Source organism: Podarcis tiliguerta, assembly GCF_965153285.1.
Source record: "Podarcis tiliguerta genome assembly, chromosome: 3".
NCBI lineage: Eukaryota > Metazoa > Chordata > Lepidosauria > Squamata > Lacertidae > Podarcis > Podarcis tiliguerta.
Window position 1 is genome coordinate 109857511 of NC_139536.1, and position 20361 is coordinate 109877871.

Below are 20361 nucleotides of genomic sequence, written 5' to 3' on the forward strand. Positions count from 1 at the left end.
CTTATGAGTTCCCTCCTTTTGGACACAAGTAAAGTCTGTGCCTACCTTATAACATCTGTGAGATCAGGGAAATGGGGTATATTTAGAAACAACCAGGGGTGCCATCCAGGGGGGTGCAAGGCCCCCCCAAAAAAAATTTCAAGGAGAGGTGGGGCCCCCTAAATATTCTGTGGCCTGAGACGGGCCGTTGGGTCACACATTTAGTGCACCTCATTTAGTGCTATGTCTAATCTAAATGCAACTACAGTGGTACCTTGGGTTACATACGCTGCAGGTTACATACGCTTCAGGTTACAGACTCCGCTAACCCAGAAATAGCACCTCGGGTTAAGAACTTTGCTGCAGGATGAGAACAGAAATCGTGCTCCAGCGGCGCGGCAGCAGCAGGAGGCCCCATTAGCTAAATTGGTGCTTCAGGTTAAGAACGGACCTCCGGAAAGAATTAAGTACTTAACCCGAGGTACCACTGTATATAATCAGCTTCATGTTTTCAAATTACATTACCTGTCAAAAATAGCCAATTTCAATTAACATTATGGGGTGTGGGGGAGAGTGTTACATAATAAAACAGCTGCGTAAAGCAAAAAGGATACTTATTGAAATGCTTACAGTGGTGCCTCGCAAGACGAAAAGAATCCGTTCCGTGAGTCTCTTCGTCTAGCGGTTTTTTCGTCTTGCGAAGCAAGCCCATTAGCGGATTAGCGCTATTAGCGGTTTAGCGGCTATTAAAGGCTTAAGGGATTAGCTGCTAAAAGGCTATTAGCAGCTTAGTGCCTTAGAAAAAGGGGGTGGGGAGCGGAAAAAAACCCCAGGAATCTTGCGAGGCCTTCGTCTTGCGGGGCACCACTGTATTTGAAAGCAGAGGTCCATTAATCAGAAACTGCATAAACACCTGTGAGCCTCTGGTAACATCAATGGTCTGAGAAGCTGGCATGTTCTCCCACCTCCGCTGAGTCATTTCTTCTGATAGCCTTCTGTAGAACTGTGCAGAGGTTTAAAAAAAGAAAGGAGGAAAGGAGGGGGGTTAATTCCAAGGATGCACTGAAGTAGATTTAAATATATTTAGTATTTTCTAAATAAAGGCAATTTCATAAAAGTAATTTCTCAAAGCTACAAATGTGTAACGGACTGAGTTTCACTTCATCACTTATCTTTACAGATCTCAAAAGTTTAGCAGTTCATACCAGCATGTTACAAGCAAGACACAACAGTAATAAACAGTAATGCCCGTATAATGATATATATTTTTTACCCATTTAAGTCTTGCATAAATTTCATTTTAACCATGCTGAGAGTTCCCAGGTTTTATCTTTACACAAATGAAATTTATAAAACCCATCCCAATATCACCTCACCCCCATCAGGCTAAAAATACATATATACCTCAATCTGTCCATGTTCTTTGAAAGAAAGTTTGATATACGAGTATTTACTACTCTGGAAAGGGCCAGGCTCCTTGCTGGAAGGAACTGGATGAAGATGAACCACTATTTTCGCACTGAAGAGATGGGAAGAGGAAGAGAGAAAATCTTTATGTGCTAGTAGTTATAAAAAAGCATGGCCGGTTCCTAAATATTAACAAATGTAGATTTTTAAAGTTTTATGTAGTCTGTTATCACAGGCTAAAAATATAGCTGGTGGAATGTAATATAACATGTTTCTTATAAATTTTCAAGAATTCATTCAGTTGTTAAGAATTTTAAACATCAAATAGTTTTCAGAATACAGTGGTGCCTCGCAAGACGAAATTAATTCGTTCTGCGAGTCTCTTCGTCTAGCGGTTTTTTCGTCTTGCGAAGCAACCCTATTAGCGGCTTAGCGCTATTAGCAGTTTAGCGGCTATTAGCGGCTAAAGGGATTAGCGGATTAGCTGCTAAAAGGCTATTAGCGGTTTAGCAGCTTAGAAAAAGGGGGTGGGGAGCGGAAAAAAATCTCAAGACTCGCAAGACATTTTCGTCTTGCGAAGCAAGCCCACAGGGAAATTCGTCCTGCGAAGCGCATCAAAAAACGGAAAACCCTTTCGTCTAGCGGGTTTTCCGTCTTGCGAGGCATTCGTCTTGCGGGGCACCACTGTATTTCATCTCTCTATATATGTAACAGGAGATTCAAGGCAGACAAAAAGGAACTTATAGAATTGCAGAATTGGATGGGACCCTTAGGGCCATCTAGTCCAACCCCCTACAATGCAGGAATCCCAATTTAAGCATACATGGCAGATAGCCAAGGAAGTCCATCACCTCTCATGGGAGTCCATTCCACTATCAAACAGCTCTGATGTTTAGTCAGAATCTCCTTTATTATAACTTGAATCCATTGATTTGGGTCCTAGCCTGTGGAGCTTCCTCCAATCCTCCATGCGGCAGCCCTTTAGATATTTGAACATTGCTATCATATCATCTCTCGGTCTCCTCTTCACCAGGCTAAACATACCCATGAGGTTAGGCGCAGCAGCTTCTGCCAGTGGCAGCCCTGCCAGCTTCTGGAACAGGGATGGAGAGGGGTACGGCGCTGATGGCAGAAGTGCTGGGATGGCAGCAGGGCAAAAGTGTGCATGTAGCCGTACCCGCCGCTGCCACCGAGCGAGTGCTTCCTCTCCCCTGCCCTAGCTGGTTCCAGCAAGCAACAGTACAATCACAACTTGGAGGACAGTGCAGTAGCTGTGCACTGTCACTTCTTTTCACACTAAGGTAAAGGTAAAGGGACCCCTGACCATTAGCTCCAGTCATGACTGACTCTGGGGTTGTGGCGCTCATCTTGCTTTATTGGCCGAGAAAGCCGGCGTACAGCTTCCGGGTCATGTGGCCAGCATCACTAAGCCGCTTCTGGCAAACCAGAGCAGCGCATGGAAATGCCATTTACCTTCCCGCCGGACGGGTACCTATTTATCTACTTGCACTTTGACGTGCTTTCAAACTGCTAGGTTGGCAGGAGCAGGGACCGAGCAATGGGAGCTCACCCCGTCACGGGGATTCGAACCACCGACCTTCTGATCTGCAAGTCCTAGGCTCTGTGGTTTAACCCGCAGCACAACCCACATCCCACGCTATCACACTGCACATAGGTAAATGATAATATTTTTTACAAGATACTTTGATGGCCAGCGGGATGCAGGTGGCGCTGTGGTCTAAACCACAGGGCCTAGGACTTGCCAATCAGAAGGTCGGCTCCAGCGGGAAGGTAAACGGCGTTTCCGTGAGCTGCTCTAGTTTGCCAGAAGCGGCTTAGTCATGCTGGCCACATGACCCGGAAAAACTGTCTGCGGACAAACGCCGGCTCCCTCGGCCAGTAAAGCGAGATGAGTGCACAACCCCAGAGTTGTCCGTCACTGGACCTAACGGTCAGGGGTCCCTTTACCTTTACCTTGATGGCTGCTAGTGGAAAAGCTGCAATGCTCATGGAAGGGAAACATGCCAAGCTCTCTGGACTAAGTAGTCAGCACTACTAGAGGCTACAGCAACAGGCTGATCAATTCAACTTACCGTATTTTTCGTCCTATAGGGCGCACCAGCCCATAGGACGCACCTAGTTTTTTGGGGGGAAATTTTTTTATAAAAAAATATTTTCCCCCCACCAGCCGCGGGGCTGGGGCGGGGGAAGCCCCCAGAACAGGCTGCCGCCCACAACCCTTGCGAGCCTACGGGACCTCCTGCCGGGCATGCAAGGCTTGCGGACATCTGCCCGCAAGTGCGCCCCGTGCTTCGGGCTGCAGGCTGCCGCCCCAAGCCTTGCGCGCCCTGCGGGACCTCCCGCCTGCTGCCTGCAAGCCTTGGGAGCCCGGCGGGCACCGACCCCTCTCGCTCTCCAGGCTCCAGCGAAAGCCTGCATTCGCCCCATAGGACGCACACACATTTCCCCTTCATTTTTGGAGGGGAAAAAGTGCGTCCTATAGGGCGAAAAATATGGTATATGTCTACCCTTTACAAGCAGACCCAAGGTGGGTTACATGTATCGTAGAACAAATTAGAACAGCAGCGTCTCCACCCGCATTGTTCAGCCCAGACACTGAGGTCCAGCTCCAAGGTCCTTCTAGCGGTTCCCTAATTGAGAGAAGTGAAGTTACAGGGAACCAGGCCGAGAGCCTTCTCGGTAGTAGTGCCTGCCATGTGGAATGCTCTCCCATCAGATGTCAAGAAGATAAACAATTATATGACTTTCCATAGACATCTGAAGGCAGCCTTGTATCCACAGGGAGGGCGCCACTGCCGAGAACCCCACTCATCCTTGAATAAGGTTCTGAGAAAGGGAAATAAGGATGCGTTATGGATTGGATGCTTGTGAAATACTGAATATTCCAAATAACCCAGGGAAGCGACTGTCCCCAACATAACAGATTTTGCTATAAACTCACAGTACTACCTTTTTCCTATCCCGGCTGCTTGTTCTTCAATGAAGATAATTTGGGAAAGAGGAATAGCCATACAACATTCCTAAAAGCAGCAATAGAGAGAATAAAAACAAAGACATTTTAATTGAATCCTGCTCTTATTTTAAGACTATAGAATCACAGTATTGTTTTTGCACTAAGTTCTGCACTGAAGCATTTCATGTGTAGAATTCTTGACATTCTAGACCATTTTTGCTACTCATACACAGGTGTGTGGAGAAAAAAGCTCCCATGGATATGAAATAACAACAGCAACACATTGCTCAAAATAACCCATTTTTTTTGCCTAAGCTATCCTGCAAATATAAACTGCTTTTTACTGTTTTTGGTGCTGTAACTGCAAACATTTTGGGCTTATTAACATCTCCAGTTTAAATCTCTGTACCTCAGATTACATAGATCTATTTTATTTCATCATTTCCAAAGCTGTAATCCTCGTGAATTTTTATTATTGAAATTAATTGTTTAATTAGCAAAGAATAAAATTAATCTAAGGCCTTTTAAACGGGGGGGGGGGGTATTGCTTTTGTTTGAATTATTAATGGTTATGGTAGTAGAAGATTGGCTAAAGACAGTAAAACCCTGTGAAGATGCAAGGCTGCTAACTCACAATTCTCTAAATCATGTCCCCCACAGCTAACTAGTCAAATGCTGAAAACAGTAATAAACCTCCCCTTGGGCTTGCACACACCCCAAACCCTCCCTTCTCCTTTAGAGAGGCTGCAAGGAGATCAGAAATTTTCGCTTTCATTTTGGATTAATCAGAATGCAGCATGTTGTCTAAACCCTAAATTGAGTTGCTTTACATGTAATGCCAAGTCAAATTATGGTTTAGCATGAGCAGGCATGTGTGTTGGTTCACATTTAGTAATAGCAGCCACTTCGCTCACCCCCAGGTTCTGCTGCAGACAGAGCAAAGGGAATATAGCCAATGTTTTGGCTTAGCACTATGTCTGAGCCCAGATTTGTGCTATGTCTTGCTCCAAAACATACCACAGGCCATAACCAGGGTGTGTTCCAAGGTGTGTTCTTACGGCACATGGTTTGTTTGGGGGAGACAGTTTGCTCACAGGCAAATTAACTTTACTGTTCTTTTGCATATTATATGGAAATTACAGACATACCAGAGTGCTGAAACTTACATGATTTTTCTGATCTCTCCAGATCAATCTGTGCGTACTCAGAAGCAATATGCCCGTATCAAACTTTACCTGGGTAAGGAAGATATATTTCAGTTTATCTAAGTTTCATCCAGTTTTTGTCCAATACATACCGGTAATTTAAAAATCATGCAGAGTACTTGCTGGATATTACTAAAAACCCTGAGTGAGCAGGGCATCTGTTATTACAGCGGGGCATCTCCCTCTACTCCCCCCTCAAATCTGGAGGGCTGGATTAGCTTCTAGAGCAGTTTTGGTGGGCACCAAAGCTTAAGAATACAGGAAAATGCCTTATACCATGTCAGCACTGGTATAAGGGGCCACCAGCATATATCAGGGATCAGGCTTAGAGCCTTCTGTATGCAATGCAGATTGCTCTACCACTGAACCATGGCCCTTCTCCATTTGAAATTTCAATTATCAGCTTTTGCTTCAGCTCCTTCTAGATTGTACAGGTAGGCAGAACTGGTTGAAGCAAGCATGAGCAACAGGTTCATGGGTGCTTCCGCCTTTGAAATCTTGAAATTCAGGTCCCTACCTATAATCTGTTACTTCCTGTAGCAAAATGAGAGGTGCTTCTTTTGACGTTTAAGGTGGCATTCAAGTACTATTTCCCAGGAATACCAGACAGCAATTAGAATGAAGTAGCTTCAATGCATATGAACCACAGATACTGTGAAATTCATAATAAAATGAGGCAAACTTTTTGTAGGCTTCTTGGTGCAGTTGTTACCCTTGCAGTGTGTGGTGATGAGACCTTGTGCACTTGCATTGCTCCTTCATTGCCTGACTTTGCATTTAAGTCAATTGACTAAGCTTTCTCTAAACCAGAGGTGCAAGCTGTCCTGTGGAAAGGAACTGGAGAGTGAGGCAGGCAAGGAGGACCTCACAGCCTGCTCCAAACAGGGCTATCTACCACCAACTGCACTGTGCAAAGGATCTCAATGACTTGCTTTGCTCTGACACTGTTTCAGTGTGATTTTCTTCATTTATTCTGATTTCAAAGGTGAGATGCTATTACAGCGTGATAATAAAGAAAATAAAAAACTCCACATGTGATCTGTGTATGAACGCTACGGGAAAATCCAGATATTTTAGCAAGCCTAACCTACTTAAGACACAGGCATGAAAACTTTAAAAAGATGCTGTATTGATAACCTCTGATTCAAAAACAAAGCTGGAATGTAGAGGAAGACACTGAAATGTGTACTGTAATGGGGGAGAGAACCACAATCCACACCCTTCTGCAACAAATTCACTACCTTGCTTGATGCTTCCCGATACTACAAAGCTCCATTCAATCCAAAACTATACTTCTGACTAAATGAAAATAGCTTGCAGATATTTGATCGGCTTAAGATTTTATATAAGTTAAGTGATGAATTAATATGTTTAATTTCAAAATGAAAAGATTCAAGGATGTTAAGGTTTAAGTTAAATTTACAAGAACTATGATTTGGAAAACCGTTAAAAGGATATGCACTGAAATTCAAGGGGAAGCGAGGAAGTCACTTAACAATGTTAATAAGTGCAATTTTAATAAGGTTATGATTTATGTTTGTTTACTTGTTTATAATTTTGTGAAAAGAAATTTTAAAAAATTGGGGGGAAAAACAAAACAAAACTATACTTCTGGACACCTTGCCTAGGGATGATCTACAGTTCCAATACCTGCGACAGGTAGGAGAAATCAGCCGAAGCTCCACCCAATTCTGTTGAGGGTATTTCATTTCACAGTGCCTGGCAAAATACTCCCTGCAGGTAGAAAACGGAGCGGAGAGGGGCAGCAGCCTATCTCCCCCTGACACCCTAGCTTTCTAGATGCAGAGCGCCTTCCCTCCATTTTCTGCGGGATATTTTTTTCTTGTTAAAAATCCTCCTCAGGGCAATAAGGACCTCTAAAAGAGGAAAGCTCTGCCTGCTTCCTCCAGCCCGCGCCCCTGCCTTGCCTGCCTTAGCCCAGGCCCGCCTGCCCCGCGCCCCGGCCGGCTCCCCCGACCTTCTCCTCGCCGTCGTAGAGGCGGACGCCGCGCTGCTGCGTGACCAGGTTCTCGTGGATCTCCAGGAGGCCGTTGGTCCAGCCGAAGCGGTCCATGGCGCTTAGGCCAAGGCCGGCCTCCCTCCCTCGGCAGGCAGGCAGCGGGGATGGTGGAGCCGCCCTCCGGCACCTCCCCGTATCGGAAGGGGAGCGGGAGGCGGGGAAATGGGCGAAGCAGCGACGAGGAGGCCGCCTTGGGGCGGGCGGAGGAGGAGAAAGGGGAACGGCGCGCGCGCACGCGCATCCCGCCTCCTCAATCAATTCCTGTTTACTGTCTTTACTATCTTATGGAAATGACGGGGGCTGAGGGGGCGGGCACATCTTTAAAATTAAATGCTACAAATATTATGTCTGAATGCATCTTTTCATCTTGACAGCTCAGTGAAGTTATCTAGCTTTAAAAATACAGTAATATAAAATCAACCATTCCAAAGCTATGAAAAAGGACTCCAGGAAGTTGACACCTGGCTTGAGAGCAGTACATGTGAACAGTGGCATAGCGTGGGGGGTGCAGGGGGGTGCCGGCCACACCGGGCGCAACATCTGGGGGTTAGGGTTAGGGGGCGCAAATCCACGGGTTAGGGGGTGCAAATTACTTGCCTTGCCCCGGGTGCTGACAACGCACGCTACGCCACTGCATGTGAAAAGGATCTAGGAGTCTTGGTTGACCCCAAACTTGACATGAGCCAACAGTGTGACGTGGCAGCTAAAAAAGCCAATGCAATTCTGGGCTGCATCAATAGGAGTATAGCATCTAGATCAAGGGAAGTAATAGTGCCACTGTATTCTGCTCTGGTCAGACCTCACCTGGAGTACTGTGTCCAGTTCTGGGCACCACAGTTCAAGAAGGACACTGACAAACTGGAACGTGTCCAGAGGAGGGCAACCAAAATGGTCAAAGGCCTGGAAACGATGCCTTATGAGGAACGGCTAAGGGAGCTGGGCATGTTTAGCCTGGAGAAGGGGAGGTTAAGGGGTGATATGATAGCCATGTTCAAATATAGAAAAGGATGTCACATCCCGCCTCCACAATCAATCAAAAGTATTCACCTTCTCCTAGGCCCTTGACTAATTAAACAATCTATAACCTATTAAACTGGGTGGATGGGTTACGTTTGCTTTTGCTCTTGTTTTATTATGTATTTTGTGTTTTCAGAGACTGTATTTCTCCATTATGATCCATGTATACAAATGTGATAAACAACAGTAACATCCATCTCTTTGCCCGCACACAGTTCAAAGCAGGCCTTTTATTGCCTCAAGTGACCAGATGATTCACTCCAAGCATGAAGTTACAGGATGCTGCTGCTGCTGCATCACAAACTATACACTCCTAACTACCTAAGTCTACTACATATTAATATTTTAATATTGTGTTTTAATTTTGTTTTTAAGTTGTACTCATTGAACTTGTTTTTATTATTGCTTGTTAGCCGCCCTGAGCCCAGCCTTAGCTGGGGAGGGTGGGGTATAAATAAAAATCGTTATTATTATTACTACTACTATTAAAATGAGGCTGCATTTTCAATTATATTTTAACCTGTATTTTAAGTTGTTGGTTTTTTTTTTAATTGTAATTTTACTGGTGTTAGCCGCCCTGAGCCCAGCTCTGGCCGGGGAGGGCGGGGTATAAATACAAATTTATTATTATTATTTAGTCAGATGAAGAGACAGCTCAAGAGACAATTCCATGCACAATGAATGCAATTAACACCAACATTTAAATTACACACAAATGCAAATAATAATTTAAAAATTCCCTCCATACATCTAACCCTCCTTTCTTGGTAAGGATTTGCATGCATCCACCCGCCTCTTCCCACGCTAGGAACCTGAACGGACCGTTGAAAAGTATTTGCCCTTCCCGCTCATGCGCACTTTCCTCGTTTGAAGCAGAAACCGGCCTGGAGTAACCGCTCTCGCCCCATATATGGAAGTGAGGGGGCGGTGCTGTGGGCGGAGTCGGCCGTTCCAATAGCACCGCATCTCCCCCCCCCCCCACGTTCATTCTAATTGGACGATTTCAAGCTCTCAGGCCAATCGCGTTCCGGAAGACCGTTTCGCCTCGCGCGTGATTTAAACCGAAGTTGCGAGCCGCTGCGAAGTAGAGTGGCGGTTGCGGCGACGAGGGCGGCGGTTAAGTCCAGTCGAGCTCCTCCCGCAGGTGAGCGCGATAACGCAAGCTTATTTAATAATAATAATAATTTTCAGGGAGGGGTGGTGAGTCGTCTGTGGTTCCTCCACAAGCAGGTAAAACAGACTTTTACCCCTTGGCCCGGGGTCATGCATTCAGGGAGACCGTTGTCGCTTGGGCGCGTGTTCCCCATATTATTATTATTATTATTATTATTATTATTATTATCATCATCATCATCAACGTTGTGATTGTTGTTTAGTCGTGTCCGACTCTTCCTGACCCCCTGGACCAGAGCACGCCAGGCACTTCTGTCTTCCACTGCCTCCCGCAGTTTGGTCAAACTCATGGTGGTAGCTTCGAGAACACTGTCCCACCATCTCGTCCTCTGTCGTCCCCTTCTCCTTGCGCCCTCCATCTTTCCCAACATCAGGGTCTTTTCCAGGGAGTCTTCTCTTCTCATGAGGTGGCCAAAGTCTTGGAGCCTCAGCTTCACGATCTGTCCTTCCAGGGAGCACTCGGGGCTGATTTCCTTAAGAATAGAGAGGTTTGATCTTCTTGCAGTCCATGCGACTCTCAAGAGTCTCCTCCAGCACCATAATTCAAAAGCATCCATTCTTCGGCGATCAGCCTTCTTTATGGCCCAGCTCTCACTTCCATACATCACTACTGGGAAACCATAGCTTTTACTATACAGACCTTTGTTGGCAAGGTGATGTCTCTGCTTTTTAAGATGCTGTCTAGGTTTGTCATTGCTTTTCTCCCAAGAAGCAGGCGTCTTTTAATTTTGCGGCTGCTGTCACCATCTGCAGTGATCATGGAGACCAAGAAAGTAAAATCTCTCACTGCCTCCATTTCTTCCCCTTCTATTTGCCAGGATTTGATGGGACCAGTGGCCATGATCTTTGTTTTTTTGATGTTGAGCTTCAGACCATATTTTGCGCTCTCCTCTTTCACCCTCATTAAAAGGTTCTTTAATTCCTCCTCACTTTCTGCCGTCAAGGTTGTGTTATCTGCATATCTATACCGCCCTTCGTCCGTAGATCTCAGGGCGGTTCACAACGATACGATATCTTTATTGTCATTGTCCCATAAGGAACAATGAAATTGAAAATCTACATAAAACATTCAAAACCCCCTAAAAACTCAGAAACCCCATTTTAAAATACAATATACTATAGAGACTCCTTATGCTGCGTTTAGAACCAGAACTGCATTTACGTAGAAACTGTTTCTCAGGCGGCTAGTCCTGGTCTTTATAACCCTATACCTTCTTCCAGAAGGCAGAAGCTGAAAGAGATCATTTCCGGGGTGCGTACTATCCTGTGCTATCACTGCAGCTTTCCTATGGCATCTGACAGCATAGATTTGATCTAAGGTGGGAAGAGTGCACCCAATTATTTTCTCTGCAGTCTTTACAACCCTGGACAGCATTGTTTTTTCCGTGGCCGTGCAGCTCCCAAACCACACACACAGACCATAAGTTAATACACTCTCCACAATACAATGGTAAAATGCCATCAACAGGTCCTCCTCCTCTCCAGCCGTGATTAAACCAACGTTGTATCATCGGCAAACTTAATGATCTTATTACTGGGGTATTTGGGGGCATAGTCAGCTGTATAGAGCGTATATAAAAGCGGTCTCAGCACGCACCCCTGCGGCATCCCCATATTCATGATGAGATCCGCAGAGACATAAGGCTTCTCTTAATTCTCTCTTCGAAAACGCGTCAGTCTCCGGTGCTATGACAGCCAGGATGTGGGGCTCAGACTTGCAAGCTGTCAGGATCTCCTTTGCATGCCGCGTCCCCATAGGCTGCCCTCCTCTGTGCAGAGGACCCTGCGTTCCCTCTTTAGATCAGTTGGCAGAGGCTCAGTTCCCATGCTCCTCCTAGGCTCATAGAAATGGATGAACGCGATGCTTATGACAGGATAGTGTCCATAGTTTACAGCTGTGTCTGAAGTGTGGGTATGCAGGATAAGGCTTTTTTTCAGTTGTGTTGTCAAAGCTTTGGGAATGCCCTCTTGTTAAGCTATCCTGGTGCTCAGCTCTTATTTTTTTGTTCTCCTAACAGCTTACCAAGCAAAAGCTGCAGGACAATTTTATTGGCGAAGCAAAAAATGGAAAGTCCTGTAAGTATATATCTCTTGTATTCATTCACTTGAATTTTGGACTCAAGGTGGATTATACTAGTTTGTAGTTAAAGAAGAGAATAAGGAATCTGTTTCTAAAAGACAGACAGCTAAATTTATTTATAAGCCCAGGAATTTCCAGATCATAACTCTAATAATGCATTAGTAGCTTTTATAACTTGTTTAAAAATGTTAACTATAAATTAACTAATAAAAAGTCTAAGCCGGCTTTTTTCTTGCTCGTTACATTTATATTACACACACATCTGCATACCCATACATACTGTTTCACAGTTCTTGATTGATTGCTTTACATACAGTGAAAATGGGGTGGGGAGCAGTGTTCGAAATTCCCATTGTTCTAAGCGCATTTTGCAACAAGGAATTTCATTAGTGCGAGCAGTTTCTAAGCTCTGTGCCTAAGATTTCTGGTTAAAACTGCAGAGTGGAAGGAAAGGCAGACCTTTTTCTGCCTCCCCACTTCCAGCTGCTCTCTGAAGACTGGAGAAGACTTAAGAATATTAGGGGAGTGGGCAGGGGAAGGACTAGACGAGACATGTCCAACAGGTCGACTGCAATCGACAGGTAGATCCCCTGCTGATCGCAGTCGATCGCGGGACCCTTATCGCTTTTGTTAATTAAAACAGGAATGATGCCCTCGCTGTGTCGCTTTGGTTCATCCTTCAATGACAATGGGGAGATCACTGCCAGTATTTTTATATTGGGAGTAGACTGCAGTCTCTTGGGAGTTGGACATGCCTGGACTAGACCATGTGGAAAATGAACATAATATTTTAGTTGCAGTTCATTCGTTTTCAGCTTTGTATTCTTGTTGTAAAAAAAACCATGTGCCTAGACATTCCATTGTTGTGCCCATAACCTAGGTTTAAGTTGTCATTTAGCTTCTAGCTTTCATTTGTTTCTAACAACAGAATTAGATCTAGAGATTGTTGTCTGGCATATCTAATCACCTGCTAGTATTATTCTCCGGAGTATAGTACACTGTGATAATATAAGAAATAATGGTGTTGAAATAATATCATTTTCCTTTTTAAGGAAAAAGTAAAGCAAATATGCTTATAACTGTTTTGTTTTTCAAGTGGCTATGTGCACCCCCTTTATGTTGGAAAACGTAGAGAAAAAGGCCTATAATGTTAATTTAATATTTCAGGAAAACAAAGAAAATGCAGTTGGACCTCCATGGACCCATGTGGATGACATCTTGGAGGAAAACTTAGCTTCTCCAAAAGCTTTAAAGTCTCCTATCATATTGAAGCAGATTTCTATGGCTGAAAACTGTAGCCCTCTGGCTAGTACAAAAACAAACTGTAGCCCCCTGGCAGTTGTTTTTGAACCAGCTAAAACGAAAAGCCAGCACATGTCCTTTAACCAGACCTCCTTACTCAAAAGAAATGGAAAAGAGAAAGTGCTGAAAACAGCTGCACCACCCATCTTTGTTCCACCCCTTTCAGAGAAGCGTGCTCTTGGCTCATATTGTGGTAGGATAGTAGAATCTAAAATAAACTCATTCAGAAGAAAACCAGAACATGAGAATAGGAGGCACACCATGGCTGCTGCCCCTAAATCAGCAGTGAGGACTCAATCCACAAGCAGCACTACAGGCAATAGGGATGATAGAGTCACCAGCACAGCTAATACTTCTAAGTCTGTTGCTATTGCCAAACCTGCAGCTGTTCTCTCACTTCAAGCCAGGCCTCCTGTGAAGGTGCCTGTTGGCCAGCCGAAGCCCATTCTGAACCATGAGACAAAAACTATCAATAGAACACCAGTGAATAATGGGGCATCCCAAAGAAATCCTAATGGGAATGGGAAGCTCGTCAGTGCTAACAGATCTGTGCACAGAACAAAGAAAAATGCTCCAACAAAAACTGGACTTGGACCACATTTAACAGGACCTGTTTCTGAAGCTCGTGCTGTCTCAGCTTTGAAATCAGCTGACGGCGTCAGAAAACATAATCCAGCGAAACCTGCAAAAGGAATAAGGTAATAGAAAGGTGTGGGGATAACATTTGCTTAGATCTCTGTAAATTTAGGATATGCACAAGTTATTTTGTCCAAAAATAAAACAAGCCAAATTCTTTTGAGGTCAAGTTTTTAGGTTTAGGATACTGATACTATACAGAGGTGGGGATCCTCTGGCCTGCAGGCCACGCTTGGCCCACATTGGGGTCCAATTTGGCATACCAGTCCATTTTCCTCAAATCAAACCTACCTGTTGTTTACTACCAGTTATTTACCCATGGTTAGGCATTTGGGCAGGGACGCGGGTGGCGCTGTGGGTTAAACCACAGAGCCTAGAACTTGCTGATCAGAAGGACGGCGGTTTGAATCCCCGCGATGGGATGAGCTCCCGTTGCTCTGTCCCAGCTCCTGCCAACCTAGCAGTTCAAAAGCACATCAAAGTGCAAGTAGATAAATAGGTACCGCTCCAGCAGGAAGGTAAACGACATTTCTGTGCACTGCTCTGGTTCGCCAGAAGCGGCTTAGTCATGCTGGCCACATGACCCGGAAGCTGTACGCTGACTCCCTCGGCCAATAAAGCGAGATGAGCACCACAACCCCAGAGTCAGCCACGACTGGACCTAATGATCAGGTGTACCTTTACCTTTAGGCATTTGGGCGTCATTGGGTTACATCTGTATTGGGTCTGCTGCATGGCCTATTCCTAATTACATTATGATGGGGCAAAGCAGAATGTTGATAACTTACTAATATACTGACTCGTTTGTAGAACCCGAACAGCTGAACGGCCACCATTGACAGGGCTAAAGAAGCTGCCGCCACCCATATCTGTTTATACTCTGCCTGAAAGAGAATCCTTTCATCAAACTATAAAAGAACCAGTTGAATCCTTCTGGTCTGCCCTTGCAGATGAAGATGAACAAGGACTACTGAGTGACAGCGTCAATAAGACCCTTGTGGAATGTCTGCACTTAATTGAGGAGGTGAGGCCTCTGTTAAGCCACAGTCATGAGGAAACTAGCTTTTGTATATGTTCAATACTTTCATTCAGCTCTGTAAGACCATAAAAGTCAAGACCATGTTGGAATTTAAGGGAAAATTGGGTTGTTTTGGGAGACATTTTTAACGGATGATTTGTTATACCTCAGTGGTAGAACGTCTGCTTTGCATGCAGAACGTCCTACTAGGTTCAGTCATTCTCATATCCAGGTAGTGCCGAGAGAGACTGCCACTCTGAAATCCTGGAGCGCTGCTGTCAGTCACTGTAGAGACAATACTGAGCTAGATGGGCCAAAGGTTTGATTTAGTATAAGGCAAGCTTCCACAGGTGGCGCTGTGGGTTAAACCACAGAGCCTAGGACTTGCCGATCAGAAGGACAGCGGTTCGAATCCCTGCGACGGGGTGAGCTCCCGTTGCTTGGTCCCAGCTCTTGCCAACCTAGCAGTTCGAAAGCACATCAGAGTGCTAGTAGATAAATAGATACCGCTCCAGCGGGAAGGTAAAGGGTGTTTCCATGCGCTGCTCTGGTTCGTCAGAAGCAGCTTAGTCATGCTGGCCACATGACCCGGAAGCTGTAGCTGGCTCCCTCAGCCAATAAAGCGAGATGAGCGCCGCAACCCCAGAGTCAGTCACAACTGGACCTAATGGTCAGGGGTCTCTTTACCTTTAAGCTTTCTGTGTTTCTAGGTTCCTTAATGATAAAATCCTGCTGTTTGCAAGAACTTCTCCATTATACATGGGACCAGATGAATTCATGCTGTGCAAAATAGTCACATGAGTTGCTTTCATTTTGAGGTGATCACACAAGTAGGAGGCAGAATATAATCCGAACAGATGGCTCCTGAGGGAAAAATTCTGCTGTTAGATATTTGCTTAGGAGATAAACCCCTTGCAGAACATGGGGAATAATTCATGAGGAGGGATAAAGATGTTATTGGCTCCCCCTTGCAGGCCTAACCCACTTTCAATTTAAGATGAACAATAAGAGGAGTAACTGGTGGTCCACAGATTTGTTAGTCACTGGTAACGATCTTTAGTTCTGTTGACTGGCGCTTAGTCAGCACAAGCTGTATTGCAGAGGACAGAGAGGTCCAGCGTGCTTATTTAGGGTGGGTTGCAACAGACGAGATCTTCCCCAAGTTCTGTGCTAAATATGGGGAGGCACTGGGTCTCTCCTGTACCCTAGGCTTTGAAGACATGGTCCGTAGTCTTTGAAAACATATACCACAATAAATCTGCTAGTCTATAAAAAGTGCTGCAAGAGTTCAGTGTTCACTGCAACAGATTAACCAGCAACCTCTGGAATTCATATTACGTAACAACTTTTAAAAAGTAAGCCAACATATAATCTGTCTTTAGGGTTATCCAGGTGATGACATACATTCCACTTTGGAAAAGCTGACCTTGTCTGTGCCAGATGCAAAGAAATTTGCCAAATACTGGGTATGCCAGATGCGTCTCGAACAGTTTCGCTCCATTGAAAAGGTCCTTGCTATCTATGAAAAGGCAATTCTGGCAGGAGCACAGGTAAGAATTATTAAATGTTATTGTGTTAGCATTTATATTTAATTAGAGTAATTTTTATGCATTCTGCAGATGCGGCTTTATTTTCTAAAATTCCGTGGTTGTGTCCTCTACCACGTAAAAGCTTATTTTTATTGACTTTTAATTCAAGGAACACAAGGTGGTGTACATAATGTAGTATTTTGTCCTCACAACAACTCTGTGAAGTAGATAGCTCCAAAATCACCTAGTGAGTTTCATGGCCAAGTGGGAATTTAGTCTTGAGTCTTCCCAGTCTTGGCTAATTACAATTGACTTGGGCATGATCTGGTACTAACAAAATCACATTTCTTTCTTTCTAAAATTTCTTTTAGCCCAAGGATGAGTTACGGCGTACATTAGCAGATGTTATGAAGAAAACAAAAATAATATCTAAATCTGGTAAGATTAACAATTTTTAATTTAATATGGTCACACTCCCCAACTCCCAACCTGTTGCCCTTAAATTAATACAGTGGTACCTTGGGTTACATACGCTTCAGGTTACAGACTCCGCTAACCCAGAAATAGTACCTTGGGTTAAGAACTTTGCTTCAGGATGAGAACAGAAATCACACGGCGGCGCAGCAGCAACAGCGGGAGGCCCCATTAGCTAAAGTGGTGCTTCAGGTTAAGAACAGTTTCAGGTTAAGAACGGACCTCCAGAACGAATTAAGTACGTAACCAGAGGTACCACTGTAGTTTAATAATAAAGCAGAAACTTTAACTGGAGATTATCTGCGCCCACTAATTTGAGTGCAATTATGAACATACTAACTTTTTTCCCTCTTTTGCCTTCGTTCCTTAAAGCAGTGTTTTTCAACCTTTTTTGGGAAAGGCACACTTGTTTCATGAAAAAAATCACGAAGCACACCACCATTAGAAAATGTTAAAAAATTTAACTCTGTGCCTATATTGACTATATATAAAGTAATTCTCTTGAATAGGAATCAAATAAACACAAAGAAGCATGGTTTAACATTCAAGCATGGTATAATTTTTTTTCTTTAATGGCAAACAAAAACGTGGCAGACCGTTCTCTGCTCAGCGGGGATCGATCCACTGATCCCCGCTGAGCCGGCGGATGACAGCTCCGTCTCCGCACTGTGTGCGGAGAGGGAGATGTCAGAGCCCCGCTGCTCTCTATGGGGAATCGGATGAGAGCGGACCGCCTGTCCACTCTCATCCAATCTCATCTGATCTGATCCCCACCCAGGATGTATGGAAAATAGGGTGGGCACAGTCCGGCGCTTGTCCAGTGGGCGAAAATTTGACTTTTAAAAAAAAAAAATCTTTCGCATTTTTCCATTTTCCCCACGGCACACCAGGCAACATCGCGCGCCACACTAGTGTGCCGTGGAAAAGTGGTTGAAAAACACTGCCTTCAAGCATCTGGCTCCTAACTTTCTTAGCTGCAACTGTTGCTATTGTTCCACATTCTAAAAGCTGAAATGTATAGTCAGTGAAGATATTTCTGTCCTTGGTTTACTATACTGTGATTCTGCTTGTTGCCTTCATTTTAAAATTACCTTTCTGAAAAGATGGACCATTCTTTATCAGGTTTTATCGATACTTATTTTGAACGTATAGTCTCAACTTGTTTGGAAATACAACCATTCATCCTATTTTTGTAACAAAAATGTGCTACAAATTCTACTGTGAATGTGATTTAACTATCAAAAGATATGGTACTAGTCTACATTGAGTAAGTTAACCCCTGAATTTCATTTTTTTCACAGGAAAAAGTTCTGGGTCACCTTGACTTATGACAGTGTCTTTCTATTTTCAGAGGAATGTGTGGAAAAAGAAATCACTCTAAATCATGAGGCCGAAGTTCATTTGGATGAAGAGAAGATAGAAAACGCTTTCAAGGAATTAAATGTCAATAACAAGATGGAGTCTGGTAATGAAGTGACTTCTCAAAAAGCAGAGGTTTGTTTGAAGTCTGAACAAGAGAGCATTGCGGTTGAAGAAAGGCACCAAAATAAAGAAGAGAATCCTACAGTTCTCAGAAAAGAAGAGCAGGATAGCGGCAATGCAGAGGGAGAGAGAATACTAGAGTTCCCAACTCCTGAAACTGACAAAGGGGGCTCGTACTTAATTAAGTATAACTTGTCAACTACTCCCTCCTTGATAAGGTAAGGTTTGCATTCTCTATCTGCTTTCTAATGTGGGTGGGTCACTATATTTGACACCTTTGTTCAATCTCAAGCTGAATGGAGAACTCAGTAAGAATTTGGGGGTGGTGAGTCTGCCAGGTATGGCTTATTTATTCATTTATTTTGCAAGCCTTTCAAAGAATACAGTGGTGCCTCGCAAGACGAAATTAATTCGTTCCGTGAGTTTTTTCGTAGAGCGAGTTTCTTCGTCTTGCAAAGCACCACGGCGGGGAGGGGTGGGGAGAAGCAGGGCAGCTGCCGCAGCCGGTCCTTGGACTCACCTGTGCCTTGTGGACACCGTGCGACGCGGCTGCTGGAGGGCGGCCGGGCTCAGGAGCGCGACTCCGGCTGCAGCGCTGGCGGCAACGGCTCCTGAGGGGAGCGCGCGAGGGCGGTGGGCAGCGGCGCGAGGCGGTCGGAAGGTCGGCCGGAGGGCCGGAGGAGCCGTCAGCAGGAAGGTGGGAGGGAGCCGGAGGAGCGGGGAAGCGAGCGTGCGTGCGTGCAGTGACCGTCGCCATGACAGGAGAGGCAGGGCTGTTACGTCTAGCGAAGCAAGCCCTTAGAAAAATCCGTCTCGCGAAGCACCTCAGAAAACGAAAAACCCTTTCATCTAGCGAGTTTTTTTGTCTTCCGAGGCATTCGTCTTGCGGGGTACGACTGTATCAAAGTAAAACTTGCAACTGAGAAAGATCATGCCAATGAACCACAAGAAGTCCTAATCTTACCCAGCTCTCCAGTTCAGTTTATATGTGGCCTCTCTGTCACAACAGACCTAGTGCATCAAACATTGTTGGGCTGCCAATTTGAGATCAGTGCTGTAGAGAGAATAGCTTAAGTAATATCCAGTGTCAAACTTAATGTCTGCTTGCGTTATAACAAGTTGTAATCTTGCAAATATTTTGTATTCATGGCCTACCTCTTTTCTCTCCCTCATTGATCTCCAAGCACAAATAAAAAAATGCAAGGTGACGGTAACCATCCTGCAATCAAGGATCTGAAATTTTTAACTCCTGTGAGACGGTCCAGCCGCATACAAAAGAAGGTGTGTCAGTTGCCAGATATGTTGAAAGACCACAACCCTTGCGTTTCTTCACTTGAACAACTTGAAGAATTCGGAGCTGAAGGCATTGGCTTCATCTACAGACACAACAGTGCACTGCGCAAACTCTGTACCCAACAAGGTCAAGAGTGATTATGGCACAATTTTAAGGTTTCTTTGAAATGATCAGAAACAACACGAGCGACATTGCTTTTGATGCAACTAATAATAGCTGTATTGAATAGAAAAGGGTCTCATGGGTGTATAAGGTGTGATGTATTTTAACAGTGAATAATGCTTGGTCATCTATTTGGTTTATGGATGTGACCATCAAAGTGGTTTTCTTTGCTTAGGTTTCTTAATATGCCTTTAATCTGCAAGTGTAAGTTCTAAGAATAAGGTGGTCTTTTATTGTGTGTGTATTCTTCATTTTCAAATAAAATAAACATCTCTGAATCTTGCTCCAGTACAGACATAATGCTCACATTCCTAACCATGGTTAAGAAATGTGAAGCAGGTCTTGAGATGGCACACTCGTAACTTCCTCCGGCCTTAACACTAATTCAATTCTAGCAGTAACTACTAACCCTACTATTCAATATATACAATTTTTTCAATCTCTTGTAAAACCTGTCTCTAAAATTTAGTGCTATCCCTTTAAAAACCTGTTTGTATAACTTTTCCATAGAACTTTTCCACTGCAGAAGTTTAAAAACATTTTAAATGAATGTTTAAATCTTGGTTTATAGTAACACATGTTTAAAATAAAATAATTTATATCCACTTT

At 44.3% G+C, this 20361-nt stretch overlaps 2 protein-coding genes across 3 annotated transcripts in view; one reads left to right on the forward strand and one right to left on the reverse strand.

Moving 5' to 3' along the window:
• VPS36 (vacuolar protein sorting 36 homolog) overlaps positions 1 to 7789 on the reverse strand; it is a 28675-nt gene extending 20886 nt beyond the window's left edge. Inside the window, exons 1-5 of the mRNA XM_083435438.1 lie at positions 7544 to 7789; positions 5527 to 5595; positions 4357 to 4427; positions 1384 to 1498; positions 893 to 982 (exon numbers count right to left, since the gene is read on the reverse strand). Of these exons, the coding sequence (XP_083291564.1) occupies positions 893 to 982; positions 1384 to 1498; positions 4357 to 4427; positions 5527 to 5595; positions 7544 to 7639 (441 nt within the window). The 5' untranslated portion in view covers positions 7640 to 7789. The remainder of the gene's footprint in view (positions 1 to 892; positions 983 to 1383; positions 1499 to 4356; positions 4428 to 5526; positions 5596 to 7543) is intronic.
• A 1867-nt stretch (positions 7790 to 9656) lies between these two features.
• On the forward strand, positions 9657 to 20357 carry CKAP2 (cytoskeleton associated protein 2). 2 transcript variants are annotated; one of them, XM_083435350.1, is made up of 8 exons: positions 9657 to 9746; positions 11794 to 11851; positions 13023 to 13855; positions 14604 to 14817; positions 16194 to 16361; positions 16712 to 16778; positions 18166 to 18514; positions 19481 to 20357. In XM_083435350.1, exons 2-8 carry the CDS (start codon positions 11840 to 11842, stop codon positions 19725 to 19727), a joined length of 1890 nt encoding a protein of 629 aa, XP_083291476.1. In that variant the 5' UTR covers positions 9657 to 9746; positions 11794 to 11839; the 3' UTR covers positions 19728 to 20357. The 2 variants fall into 2 exon arrangements, with proteins under 2 accessions (XP_083291476.1, XP_083291475.1); XM_083435349.1 differs by lacking the exon at positions 9657 to 9746 and having other exon boundaries at positions 11771 to 11851.
• The last annotated feature ends 4 nt before the right edge of the window (positions 20358 to 20361 follow it).